This window comes from Perognathus longimembris, chromosome 28 (genome assembly GCF_023159225.1).
Source record: "Perognathus longimembris pacificus isolate PPM17 chromosome 28, ASM2315922v1, whole genome shotgun sequence".
Taxonomy (NCBI): Eukaryota; Metazoa; Chordata; class Mammalia; order Rodentia; family Heteromyidae; genus Perognathus; species Perognathus longimembris.
Window position 1 is genome coordinate 27,583,167 of NC_063188.1, and position 14,462 is coordinate 27,597,628.

The window sequence follows — 14,462 nt, forward strand, 5'->3', positions numbered from 1 at the left end:
TTTAACTAATAGTTACAATGGACAGAGTTTTAAAGTATATATTCAGTTTAGTGAATACTAAAATATTTATGAGTATTAATTGTTTTAGTACATATTCTACTTTATGTAACTGTAAAAAATAAGGTAAAATGTAAGAGTAACTGTGATTTTCATCTATATTCCTAGTCCTACTCAATATGTATCTGTATACAAATATAAAGCCATACTTAAATGAAATGTGAAAGGAATAAAACTCTTAATTTCTTAACAGTACAAAGCATATTCCTAGAGCCTGATAATCCATTACTAATCTAATGTAACGTGCTCAGCTGAGACTAGTGTGTTGTAATCAACGTAGTATTCATCTCTCACCATATAATGCCTTGTAAATTAATGAGAATTCAAAACAGGCCCTTGTTCAAGAGGAAAAAAAGCATAATGAAATGGATATAAATCTCTCTTAAGAAATATTAGCATTTTGTAATAAATCCTGGAAAGTCTCAACCATCATTCATAATTCATTAATAATCATAAATTGAGATAGATTCTCAATTACTTAAATGTTATGGATATGTCTTATCAGTGATAATCTTGTGCCAATACACCAGAAAAATTGGATAATTTCTGGAAATCACTAGAGGATAAAATCTAGTTACATTTTGTTTCCTGTTCTGCTAGAGGGAGTAAAGATTAGATAAGGGGGAAACTGAGTTTGCCAAAGACATTTAAAGATAATACACTTGAGCATCAAAACAAGTAGCTATGCTGATTACATGCATTCTACTAATAGGTTTAAGACACAAAGGTGTCCATTTCTCTAAGAGAACTGCTTTTTCGACAAGATACACTCTCTCTCTTGCCTTGGAGCCAAGTAATTGGAACCCTAAACACGCTGCGAAGCTTCTGTTGGAACCGGTTTCCAACAAAACAATACAGAAAGGGATTAACGCAGCTGTTGGTGAATCCCAGGAGGATGGCAAAAGGAAGTGCCAGGTCAATGACTGCTATAACTTCACAGCTATTAATGACACCCATCCAGGCTAGAGCATCGAGGAAGGTCAGAACATGGAAGGGAAGCCAGCAGATGATGAACGCCAGAACAACAGCAGCTGCCATCTTCAGGACTTGGTCACGGGTGATCCTGTTCTTCCCATAACTATTGGTCTTCAGTAAATGTTTTCTGATTCCAAAGTAACATGTTGCTATGAATATTAAAGGAATAATAAAACCGAGAATATTTTTCATTAAGGCAATCCCAGCTGACCATTGGGCATATTTCTCAGGTGGAAAAGCCATAATGCAAGCATTTACTCCTAAGTATTCAATGGTTCTAACATCTCGGAAGTAAAATGTTGGCAATGATGACAGACAGGCCATACACCAAACAAGGGGAACTATATAAGATGCTTGCCATGGATTTCTTCTTTGAGCTAGAAAGGGGTAAATGACCGACTGGTACCTATCAACACTCATACAGGTAATAAAAAAAATACTTGCAAACATATTCAGAGTCAGAAATGAGCCAAAAACTTTGCACATCACAGGTCCAAAGAGCCAGTCATACCTGTGAGAATAATAGGTTGCCCAGAGAGGAAGAGTAGCCAAAAGGAGTAAGTCAGCTACAGCCAGGTTGAAGATGTAAATGCTAGACACTTTTTTAGGACCCTTTTGACAACAAAACAGTGTAACCACAACAGTATTAACAAGAAATCCAACCACAAAAATAATGTAGTACAGAATAGGAATTGCACTTAAATGCTTATCTGATGGCTTGTGGGAGCAATTAAAGGCAGACTCATTGCCAGAGACATTGGCAAGTCCAAAGTGAAGACTGCTGGTGACATTTTTGCTGACTGTGGCAAGAGTGAAGTTGTCCTTCATACTGAAATGTCAGCAACTCGCAATTCTAACACTTTCTGTAGGGGGGAAGAACACATACATAAAAAGCTCAGAGTATATTTAAGTCATTAAGATTTTGAAAGTTTGTCAAAGACAAAAAATGTAAGAAAATATTACGTAATGGATCATATCTGTGGAATAAGTATGGATTTTACCTCTCAAGGAAGAAAAAATAAATTTCTCAACAGTAAGAAATAAGACATTTTAGCTTTAGGGACTGAAAATTCTGAACAAAACTACATTTTGTTCCTCTTTTCAATTACATTTTTAAAATACATATAGAAATTTATTATTATAAAGTCTAGACAGTGTTAAAAATATGTGAAACAAATAAGGAACTCTAAAATAAGAAAGGCTAGTATTTCCTAAACACTTGAGCATCTACATCCATCTATGTACTTTCTAGAAATCATACTGCTGTCTGCTGTTTCATAGAGAAATGCTTTATTCAAGGAACTAATTACATACAAATCATTATAGCTATGGAAAATGTAAGTAACATAATCTATGGAAAAAAATAGGTAAGTGTACAAATTACTGAAAGACTATGCAGAAGGAACATATTGGGATAGGGGATCATGGTTGGCTTTTACTAATTAAAAATAAGATCTTTAATTCAATTTTTCCATTAATTTAACACAATTGAGTAGGAATTATAGCACATGTGCACATTTCTAAAAGCCCTCTGTTAGATTTTAATAGCAAATATTCATTTTATACATATACATGCACTCAACTTCAGTTTATTTAAAAGGAAAATAACATACTTTGAATTCAGTTAGGATAAGGAAAAGAGAAGTATCCAAACCTGTACCAGAGTCAGCAAGAATAGTTTAGATTGCTCAATGAAATAAGAATTGAACATCAATTGACTAATCAGGATATAGTTCTATCACTTTTTTTCTCTGCTATCTTCTCCGAACTAAATCAGTATTGCTCTCAAATGTTATAATCAGTGCTCAGGTTTGAAGAATATTTGCCTGTTTTTAATAGGTAACATTATTTTGAAACAAAAGAAAATTAGCTGAAGATAAACACAGCAGAGGAAAGACTATTACTTCAGATAGTTTCAAAGTATATACAGATAAATAGTTCCAGTTATAATATTGTCACCAAAGAGCCTACTAATAAGCAACAGACTATGATTTTTGCCTAAAGCTCATTCTCTTATATGACCTTACAATGAACACAAAATAATCAAGAAAATAAATCCACTAAGACTTACTGGTTGCTGAAGTTTAAAGCAGATACTATAACTCGGCTTGCCTAGTTCTCAAATGCACTCCTGTAAGAGAAAGAGCAATTAAATAATTTAGGATTTTTGCAGAACACAGTGTTAAAATACAGAAAAAAATGAAAATCTCGTCCATGAACAAAAACATTTTTATTTAATGTATGTTCAGCTTTCCAAGTCAAGTATGTATAAATTGTTCAGACTTACCTTCAAACTTCAGGCTGAGAAATGCTTTGAATTCTCTGCTTATTCGTTCGCTTAGGCTCTGGGACGTAATAGCACCAGATCTCTGGTTTCCTTCTTATATATTCAGTCTGTCCACTGGGGAGCCTTCAACCTACATAATTCTAGGGCTGACTTATGAACACTTGCCAGCTTTCCAGAGGTTTTTTTTTTCTGGCTGCAAAACATTAATCTGAAATTCTCACTGTCTCCAATCATAACAGCTCATTCAAATAAATCTCAAACAAAAAATGAAGTTTCCACAAATGTGTTAGAGAATTTTGAAGTCAGTGGCTTACTTTAAAAGAGGAATATAATTATTTGCAGAGTTTCCTTTCTTTTTTCCTTGATACTGACATTCTAAATGAGTTAAGAAATAAAGTCTAGAAACTTTATTCTAATATCAGACTCTTTGTTTGCAAACGTCTTTTGAGTCCCACAGTACTTTTTGAAAATTTTACCCATTTCTTAAAAAATGCAGCAACTTTACTTGAAGACTGTAACTTTTCAATTTTCTCCCTTTAAACAGTTTTTTGGCTTGTTGAAAGAAGGGGCAGTGTGATGATATGAAGAATAAAATTTTCATGTGATGGAGAAAAGGTATTAAAATTTCATGTCTCTTTTCATATGACTAGCATATTTGTGGCTTAAATGAAAATCACACAAGGCAAAGAAGGATTAGATAGCATTTTAAGCCTAATAACTTTTGTTATTTTTTTCTTCTTTTGGTAGTAAGGATATCAATTTTGCACAACCAGAGTAGTAGAAGCTAGAAAAAGAAAACACACAAAGACAAAAGGAGGGTAATGGTCATAGATGACAGTAGGTGACAATGAATGCTGTGTGACTAACACTGTGCTAAGTCCTTTATGCTCAATAGTTTAATAGTGAGTCATTACAGCCAACCATCTGGCTTCAGAAGCCTAATCCTGTAGCCCTGGCCATGTAATGTTCTTGCTTCATGGCTCAGTTTTCTCATCTGAGAAATGGAGATGATGTCAATTGCCTACATTGTGAACTTGCAAAGATTAAATGAAGATACTTTCTCAAAATGATGCCTAGAGTATGGCAGATGTTCTTCTAAGCTATTAATAATGCCACCTTTTTAGCAGTCAAGAAACAAAGGTGCCCAGACCTGAAATAATTTTTCAGAAGTCACACGGCTATTAAACAAAGACATCTGAATTTTGACTAAAGCAAACTAAAGTCAGACTTCATGCTTTTAACTTCTGTACAACTAGACAAAGTGCTAATTGATCCTCTAATCTTATTCTTTGTCCTAGCAAAAGGGATACATGCAACCCTAGAAAAAAAATTACTGTGGACCATTCATCAGCAATTTCAAAAGCATCAAAAAATAGGAAGAGGTTTGAAGAATGGCTAAGAAAGGGGAAGTACTTTTCTTAGTTTATTAGCAAAATGGAGACCAGGGAGAAGAAATGTGTAATTTCTGTAGTTTGTACAGATAGCTAGAGATTCAAGATAGTTAAATAGATAAAAGGAATCCAAGGATTTCTACAGATTGTATTTTGCTGAGAAACAGTAACAGTGTACCTATCTGTTGCTATATGCTCTAGAAAGAGGAGGATGTCCTTTGCCATTCATAGCTGACCCACTCAATGCAGTACAGAAAGGATAGAGCTGTCAATAAACGACAAAAATTACAAAAAATACAAATATGATGACAAAATGCACTTGGTTTTTCACCTTTTTCTGTTCCTACATTGATATTGAAGTCAATCAATTGATATTGAATCTAGAGGCAGACAGAACCAGTTAGAAGACTTACTCTTTGCCTGAGACATACAGTACTCCAAGCTTTGTCATTATTGCATTTCTTATGGATAGATTGAGTTTGAAACATTGACAAAAAAACACCTAATATACATATGCACCACTTTATTAAATCTCCAAATCTCTGTTTCCTGTGTTCTGGACAGATTCAAGTTGGAGCTCTAGCCAAATGATGGAAAACTGATGCTTGGGAAATGAGGAGCACATATGTTTATCGGCAGGAGACTTGAAATGGGACCTGGTTTTACTGTTTAAGCTTGGCTTCTCCCTCTATTTCAAACGTTTGTTTTTTCCATATACACGGGAATTTTCCAAGTCAGAGACTCCTGAGTGATCACAATGGGTCAGATTCCCACCCTGCTCTATTTCTAGCCTTCTTCCATGCCCTTTGCAAAGAAACAGACAGGAGGTGAGCTATAAACTTTGAAGAGCAAACTGAAGGCTTGCCTCTGGGAGACCTAGCCTTGAACACTTCCTAGAAACAGGGGACCTTGTCTAGAGCTTTTGTCCTTCACTACATTAAGTTCTGACGTAAATAAAGTTTAAAGAGACACACATTTCCCTGATGACTAAAGAGACATTGAGTTTGTTTCTTCATAATTTTAGAAGCAAAAATTTTTCAAAAGCCAAAGAAAAATTTTGCAACTATAGGGAATTAAAAGAAAAAAAGGATAGCAATAATATTGACATCACTTGATGCAAAAAATACAGTATATTATTGATTCCAAAAAGAACTCCTACTTAAGCTGACAATGTAAATACACTTTTGAGAGTCAAATAAATGTTAGCCATTTAATGCAACACATGACAAAAAAGCACTCTCGTGGGAACAAAGGGTAATTTTTTTCACTACATGATTGACTTTAAAAGCTTTGGGTTATTTAAATGAATTAATCAGTTTCAAGACAAATGCAGCTGGATTAGTAGAATTAAACAATGGTAAATCACATTATTTTTTCCTAAAGAGTAACTATTGCTTTTTATGAGATTACTTGACATAAATTTTACAGAACCAGATTTTGAATGTTCTTCAGAAGCATTTCTCCTCTGCTGAAAGCATGCCAGATTTAGAAGACAATCTTATTTTCCCTTACTACTCTCCTCCCTATATACAGATGATATTTCAACGGAGAAAGGGAATACATAAATGCAAAATTGGGCTCAAATATGCCCTGTTTTCAGGGGTGGGAATGAGATGTGCACATTATGGAATGATATATATGGACCTTACTTTCTGAGATTTTTACACTAATTTTAACACCACCACCCCATACACCTCTCTGAATCCCTATCCAGATTAACATCATTTCCACTTCTCCCAAATTCAAAACACACACACACACACACACCCCACAACCATAATTCAAATCAATCTTCCGTCATTTCTCTTTTCCATAGGTAATTTAATTGATACTTTTCTAGATCTTCTGTTCCTTGAATGCACTGTAGTTAAGAAATTTTTTATCATCAGTAAATCACACCTTTATTTGGATGTAAAAATATTGGGAACAAAAATGTTAGCATAAAAGAAACTGGGGAAGATAATTTTTTTTATTAAAAGTAGCCGTCAGATTGACCACTTTGCAGAAATAAAAATAAAAATTCAGTTAAATGGATGACAAAAGTGCTTAAATGCACCCAGTGAATTATCTGTGTAGGTATGACATACTGATGAGTGTAAGGTTAGCTGGAAAGGAAACCTAGGAAACCTGCCATATGGTTCAGGAAGAGAAGAGTTTATTGGGGGGGAGAGCAAACTGCCAGCCCACACAAGATGGAGGCATGGGGAGACAGAGGGGAAAGAAGAAGAGAGGTGGGGGGAGGGAGGGACGGAGGAAGAGAGAGAGAGACAGAGAGAGACAGAGACAGAGAGAGACAGAGAGACAGAGACAGAGGAGCAGGCACTCGTGTTGAGCCAGATTATGTAGGGAAAGGCGGGAGGTATGGCCTTGTGGATTGGATGTGACCTTAAGAGAAGGGGGGGGCGGAAACTGCCTCCAGGTGTCAGTTACCTAGGTAACACAGGTACTGGGCACAGACTTAAACAGGTGGGGGCATCTGCATGGAGTCCTCCCCAGGTGGAACATTCAATGGGGAAGGCTATTAAATCACTTAACAAGGTAGAATTGGTGCAGTGAGATGAATGGACATCTGACTCAGTACATTCTTTGGACCAATTACTTCCAGCTGAATCTCGTTTCAAGCACAGAGGGAAAAAGGAGAATTTCAATATGTCTTTTTACCACACACCTGCAGGCCTGAGCACCATGTTCAAAGCAGGATCTTACAGAAGGTAACATTGTAGTTCCACCAAACACCATCTCCAATGTTATATAACTCACTTGGAAAAAATTAAAAACTGTCTATATTTGTTCTCTTCATTAGGTGATTTGACATTTATGGCTGTTATGACTAAAGTGATTACTTTGAGTGAAACTGAAAAGTTCTCAAAGCTAATCAATTGTTTTCATAATACTTAAACACCACTCTCAAGTAAACAAGACATTTTGGGGAGATTGTGAGATCAAATCTTTCAAAGGGTAGTGGGTCTATCTGGTGTTTGATCCTCAGGCCTTGAGGCCTAGAAACTAAACCTTCTCGAGACCTTCAGAATATTGGTGCCACTTGTACCAACGAAATTTTCACTAGACTGATGTGCTACCTTAGTGGTAGATTATTGTTTTAAAATAGAAATGCTCCACTTTCCAATCAGCCTGTGAGCCCAGAATGAATCAAATCTGTCTAGTTCCAAACATGTCTCATTTTCAGAAACATCATATGCCTTATCAAATTCAACAGGTAAACCTAGTAGTTTTCATGTGTACTGCTGTAACTGAGCAGTTTGGGAAAGCCAGTTGTAAACAGAGATATCCTGTGATTAATAAGACCATGCTTTAAGGTAGGGGCTAAGAGCCAGGCATGTTGACACATGCCTATAATCCTAGAACTCAGGAAGCAGAGGCAGAAGAATCTGAATTTGAGGGCAGTATAGTCTGCATTCTGTTTCAGGACAGCCTGAGCTACATAGTAAGACCCAAAAGACCCTGACATAAGACCATCTCCTTCCAAGTATCAACAAATAGGAGAAATCTAGCTTGAATCAATCATACCAGGAAAGTTGGTAACTATGATCATATTTCACTTCAGCTCTGTGATGCTTCTTACCAAAAATTGTTAGTCTAGAAGCCCGAATGATGAGCACTCCAAGCCATCATTTCCACCAGTATTGCCTCCAAGGACTCTCTGTTCGGACATTATTTTGCTTATTACTATTATGTGTTGAAGCTTATAGTTAAGTCATTGTTCTAGGCAGCCTAGCTGTCATTCAAGCTCTGCTTTAATTAATAAGACACATTCTCAGAGTTTTTAAGTGAAGAGAGCAATCCTTTAACAACACAAAAGGGAAACAGGCAAATAAAACTCTTTCCAAAACTAGTCATTCATTCAGAGTAAATATTCAGAAGCAAATGGTTGCTTGGCTTTAAGGAGATCATTCATTCCCACTTATCCTGTAGGCTCCTAAAAATATTTTTTAAATTGAGTTGTAGAGTTTTGGGTGTACTTTTCTCTTGTGAGACACAAAACAATTTAGAATTAGAACATAAATCAAGATGTCAGGAGGTTTGGGGTGGGGTCCTGGATGGATCCTAAAGTTTTTACTCCAAGGAAATGAGAACAGGATGGTTATGACTGAGAATTCTGAGACTGCTTAGTCTTTGATATCTTCATCCTACAGATACTGGGATTCAGTTTTTAATAAAGATTTATAAAATCTGTAAATGGCAGCAGGATTGACAATGCAAATAATTTGCTATGTGTCTACAAGCTGGGAATATTCCTTACAATTATCTTACTGCTTATTGTTTCAGTATTAACAATTCTGTTCTGTACTGATCTCATTTGTGGGACACACAACCAAACTTGTTTTCCCATATTTGTTTCTTTTAATTGAGATATAATTCACATATCATAACCTCATCTAGGATCTTTTAGTATATTCACAAAACTATGTAACTACCACCACTATATAATTCAAAAACTGGCATCATCTCTAAAAGAAATATGATGCTCATTAACCTTTACTTTGCATTATTCCTGATGTCTTACCTCAGTTTTTCTTCTGTTTTAAGCTTAAAATATGAACTATGGCCTAGAAATTGCAAAGGACATTGTCTTGAAAAACAAACATAACAAATCAATACAAGAACAGAGTAGTATTACATCTTTCATTGCACTTTAGTTATTTGTAGTGGCATGGATCTGTGGCCCTGCAGATTGTAGTAAACTAAACACTTGTCCCATGAGCATTCAATACTGTTAGCTCAAGCTGACTTCTCCCTAACTATACATTCCTGTTGCGTTCATTTGCACTAAACTCCCAGTTGGAAGGTTTCTTTGGCACTACTGCAAAAAAATAAATGTTATGTAAATAGCCTCCTGAGTTGATTCTGTTTGAAGGCCCCTTCAACTTTTTGTGAAAAGAAGCTACTTTTCATTTCCGAAGACGTGGTGTCCCCAGAGAGTTGTGAGGGAGGTACTGAACTTAAAGACTGTAAATAAAATACAGAGAGGGTAATTAAGTACTGTGCTGGGCACACATATATTTTGCAACAATTCTAAAAGATGTTTACTTTCTCTGTCTTAGAAATAAAAAGATTGAAGAACAAAAAGGTTAAATAACTTGCCCAAGGTCAAACTGCTAGTAAGTTACAGAACTGAGGCTCCAACCTTCTAGAAAATACTAAGCACAAGAGCAATTAACTGCCCTGATGAAAGAGTAATTTCTAAGCATCTTGGTATTCTCTAGATAAAAGTGAATAAAAAATGTTTTCAAAGAGTAACAGGATATTTCATCTAACAAAGATAATGCTGTTGTAAAATAAATTTTTTCTTTGTTGACTTAACTGAAAGATAAGTGCTCATAGCTAAGACAAAGTCAATAAGTAAAATAGCCTTAAATTAGAGCAGTTGCATTATATAAATTTGTTTACAATGTTAAATTTATTTAAAATTTTTAATTGACTATACAAATCCCTATGGAGTAATGCAACAGTCTGTGTGTGTGTGTGTGTGTGTGTGTGTGTGTGTGTGTGTGTTCACATGTGCATGAGTTTGTGTGTGTATGTTGGTTCTGAGGTTTGAACTCAGAGCATGGGTTCTGTCCCTGAGCTATTTTGCTCAAGGCTAGCACTCTACCACTTGAGCCACAACTCCACTTCCAACATTTTGGGGACTTTATTGGAGATAAAGTCTGCCTGGTCTGCCTTTAAACCATGATCCTCAGATCTCAGCCTCTTAAGCAGCTAGGATTACAGGCATGAGCCACTGGTGTCTGGCTGAAACAGTCTCTTAAAGAAGTATAAACCTGGGGCTGGGAATATGTCCTAGTGGCAAGGATGCTTGCCTTGCATACATGAAGCCCTGAGTTGGATTCCCCGGCACCACATATATAGAAAACGGCCAGAAGTGGTGCTGTGGCTCAAGTGGCAGAGTGCTAGCCTTGAGCAAAAAGAAGCCAGGGACAGTGCTCAGGCCCTGAGTCCAAGGCCCAGGACTGGCAAAAAAAAAAGAAGTATAAACATATACAAAAAGAGAATGGTGTGTGTGGGTGTGTGTGTGTCTGTCTGTCTGTGTGCGTGTGTGTGGGTGTGTGTGTGTGTTTGTTTGTTTGTTTTGGAAGTCAGTTTATTGGTGAAAAGATTTTGCACTTCCCTAAAACTTTGGCTTTTCCCTTGAATTATGCTTTTCAGTGATGGACATTGAACCAAATGCCTCATATGCTACCTCTGAGGTATACACTCAGTCCTACCCTTGAAATCTTGTCAAATACTCTGAGAATTTCCAGGCACCTCTATGAAAGAGAGTGTAAATGGGAAGTGTGAACTCCATTAAATATCTAGGTAATAATAATATGTGGATAGTAATACTTCTCCACTCTGCAAGACAGTACACATGCAATAGAAGGACAGAGGAAAAATATGAGCAAGATTCAGGTTCATTGCTTCAGTTATTGAAAAGCTAATCCGTCAAAATAATTAATTGATTTGGACCAGTAAGTTGATTGTGGTCATTCTGAGTTTGTTTGCATGTTCAATTGTCAGAGCTACAGGGAGAGTGGTACTTCTGTCTCTAGAAAGCATGCAGCTTTTCAAAGGAAGCACATGGAGAATGAAGAAATGAAAGAGACTACCCCCTTCACCAGCCAACTGAGCCAAATATGGTTGTTACTGGAAAAGTTTATTTCAATATTTTATAATGTGAGCTAGTCCTCACTGTGCTCACATAGAATACTGTTAACATTATCCATATCATTTTTGCAGCCTGAGCTTTATTTAAGAATTCATTCTTTCAACGATCACATTCTCAAGGCCTGCCATGTTACCCAGGTTTTGAACCAAATTCTGGGAATATAGATATAAATCTCTGTGAGTTTATTGTGTGTTTCAAAGGATAAACTTTCCATAACAATTTCTTTCTCTTTTTTGGCTTTTGCAAACATGAGAATGTCTTAGGAGAAATCTTAAGATAAGGAAATAAATGAGGAGAAAATAAAACAGAGCCACCTCTCCTCTGGAATACTTTATACTAGGAAATGAAAGTGAAAAGGTAGAACCTCTTACAATGTGCAGAAGACAGTTGGCTGTTGAGATACTTGTGTGGATAAATGGCAGAGTCAATAGCAGAGTATTCCTTATCTCTCCCTACACACTTCTTTATACCCTTCCTCTTCCTGTCCCTCTCCATATTTTTTTTTTATTTCAGCAATCTTTGCATTTGTCCTTGTTACTGTTTTGGTATCTTGTGAGGTACATACTGAAATAACAAATGCATTTTCCACATGTGACATGTTCAAAGTGATATCCAAGCCACAGTCATCATTGGTCTCAAGGACCAGTCAGTTCAAATGATTAGATAAACAACCTGTGTATCATGTGGACAGATCAAGGCAATAATGTGGCTGGTGGGGACAGAGGCTGACCTCAAAGCAAGTGTGCAATTGTGCTATTAATTTATAGGCACTTAAGAGTATATTACTCTTGTGATCCTCTGCTGTGACTAGCCTAAACCTGTGCTAATTATTCCCTATGAGGGAAACCATAGAGTCTGTGTTTCTTTGGGTCTGGCTCACTTCACTTAGTATAATTTTTTCTAAGTTCTTCTATTTCCTTATGAATGGGGCAATGTCATTCTTTCTGATAGAGGCATAAAATTCCATTGTGTATAAAGCCTAGTAGCTATGCTCCTATGAATGCATAAAATTATGCTAAGTGAAATGAACTCCATGTCATAGAAATGAGCGTTATATCACTGTTGTAATTACTTTCAACACGCCATGTGAAACCGTAGCTTCTTTTGTTGATGATCCTCTTGTATCCCCTTCCTGTGGTTGTCCCTGTGCTATCACTGTATCTCATCTGAGTACACTGGATACTGTATATACTGGTATTAGAACTCGGGAAGTGAAAGGGAATATCAAAATCGAGAAGCAAAGGATAAAAAGACAAATGACTCCAAAAGCAATACTTGCAAAACCATTTGGTGTAAAGCAAATGAACAACTCATGAGGGGAGAGGGAAAGGGGTAGGTGGAGGGGGGAATGAGGGAGGAGGTAACAAACAGTACAAGAAATGTACCCAAGGCCTAATGTATGAAACTGTAACCTATCTGTACATCACTTTGACAATAAATAAGTATAAAAATTTTTTAAAAAGGAGATGGGAAAAAAGAGTATATTGCTACTCTGAATGACTTAGGGTTCCAACCTCTTATGAATTTATGCTTATAGATGTAAAAGGAAATAAATGATGCACTTAAAGTATACTACATAGAATCCACATAAAAAGATTTTTAAGCCAGGCACCAGAGGCTCACACCTGTAATCCTTACTACTCAGGAGGCTGAGATCTGAGGATCATGGTTTGAAGCCAGCCTGGGCAGGAAGGTCCCTAAGACTCTTACTTCCAATAACTACTCAGAAAAAGCCAGAAGTGATGTTGTAGCTCCAGTGGGAGATGCTAGCCTTGAACACAAAGAGGCTCAGTGGCAGTGTCCAGGCCCTGAGTTCAAGACCTAGGACCAGCAAATATATGTACTGAATGTATCAATATATTTCCACCCAGCTTTATTCATACACTATACTGATTAAAAACATAAATCATTGACATAAAAGCAGACACATAGGCCAGTGGAACAGAAGAGAGAGCTTAGAGGACAACTATAACCAACCAACAAATTTGTTAAGCACATGCATTGAAAAAAAAAGAAAGTATTTTTTCATAGATGGTATTGGAAAAAAATTGTATATTCACAATAAGAAGAATAAAGTTAGACAACTATCTCTCACCAAAGATCAACTGAGAATAGATTGAATATGTCAATATAAGGGAATACCAAAATCGAGAGACAAAGAACAAAAAGACAAACCATTCAAAAAGCAACACTTAGAAACCATTTGGTGTAAAACAACTGCACAACTCTTGGGGGGAGGGGGAAGGAGGAGGAGGGAGGGGGAAAATGAGGGAGGAGATAACAAGTAGAACAAGAAATGTACTCACTGCCTTTCATATGAATCTGTAACCCCTCTGTATCACACTCAGACAATAAAGAAAAAAAAAAGAAATTGTATTCCCACAAAATAGAACCATCTATGTTGATGCTTTATTTTTATGGTTTCATATGTAAAGAAATTTTCAAAATTATTAATTATATGAACGCTAATACAGTATGATTAAAAATGATCAGATATAGAAAAAAGAAGTAAAACTTCAAAAATAATATATGTAAACATAGGGAAATGCTTCAGGAAATTAGAATGGGGGAAAATACAGAAAATAAAATAAAAATAGACTAATGTGATTAGTTAAATTAAAAAAAAAACTTCTGGACCACAGGAAATTAAGTCAGCATGGTAAATACATAACCTACAAAATGACAGAAAATATTTACAAACAATACATCTGACAAAAGGTTTGTATCCAGGACATAGAGGAAATACTAAAAGCTCAACAGCATAATAAAAACATATAACAATTAAAATGAGCAATTAGACCTCAATGGACATTATACAAAAGAAGATGCACAAATATTTAAGTTACCTACACCAGACACAGAAGAATAAATACCACATGGTCTCACACATGATAATCTAAAAATTGATCTCCTAGCAGTTGAGAGAGCTCCCAGAGGCCTGGAGAGCTGGGGGTGGGGTGAATTTATCATTGAGCAGTTAGATTTGACTGAGGATTCTGGTGTGTTATTGCCCAGTATTGTGACCACAAGCAATAAGAATGCCCTGCATATTTCAAATTGATAAAAGAAAGAAGTTTGAATATTT

The 14,462-nt window shown here is 36.1% G+C and overlaps 1 protein-coding gene across 1 annotated transcript; it reads right to left on the reverse strand.

Annotated features, from left to right (window-relative positions):
- Window positions 1-735: 735 nt before the first annotated feature.
- Agtr2 (angiotensin II receptor type 2) lies at window positions 736-3,368 on the reverse strand. Its single transcript, XM_048336704.1, has 3 exons — window positions 3,320-3,368; window positions 3,104-3,163; window positions 736-1,895 (listed from the first exon to the last, which is right to left on the reverse strand). The coding sequence occupies exon 3, from the start codon at window positions 1,858-1,860 to the stop codon at window positions 772-774; it is 1,089 nt and encodes a 362-aa protein (XP_048192661.1). The 5' UTR covers window positions 1,861-1,895; window positions 3,104-3,163; window positions 3,320-3,368; the 3' UTR covers window positions 736-771.
- Between the last annotated feature and the right edge of the window lie 11,094 nt (window positions 3,369-14,462).

What these genes read in the sequence shown, in the direction of transcription:
- Agtr2 (XM_048336704.1), bottom strand. Translation starts at nt 1,860, where the DNA reads ATGAAGGACAACTTCACTCTTGCCACAGTCAGCAAAAATGTCACCAGC.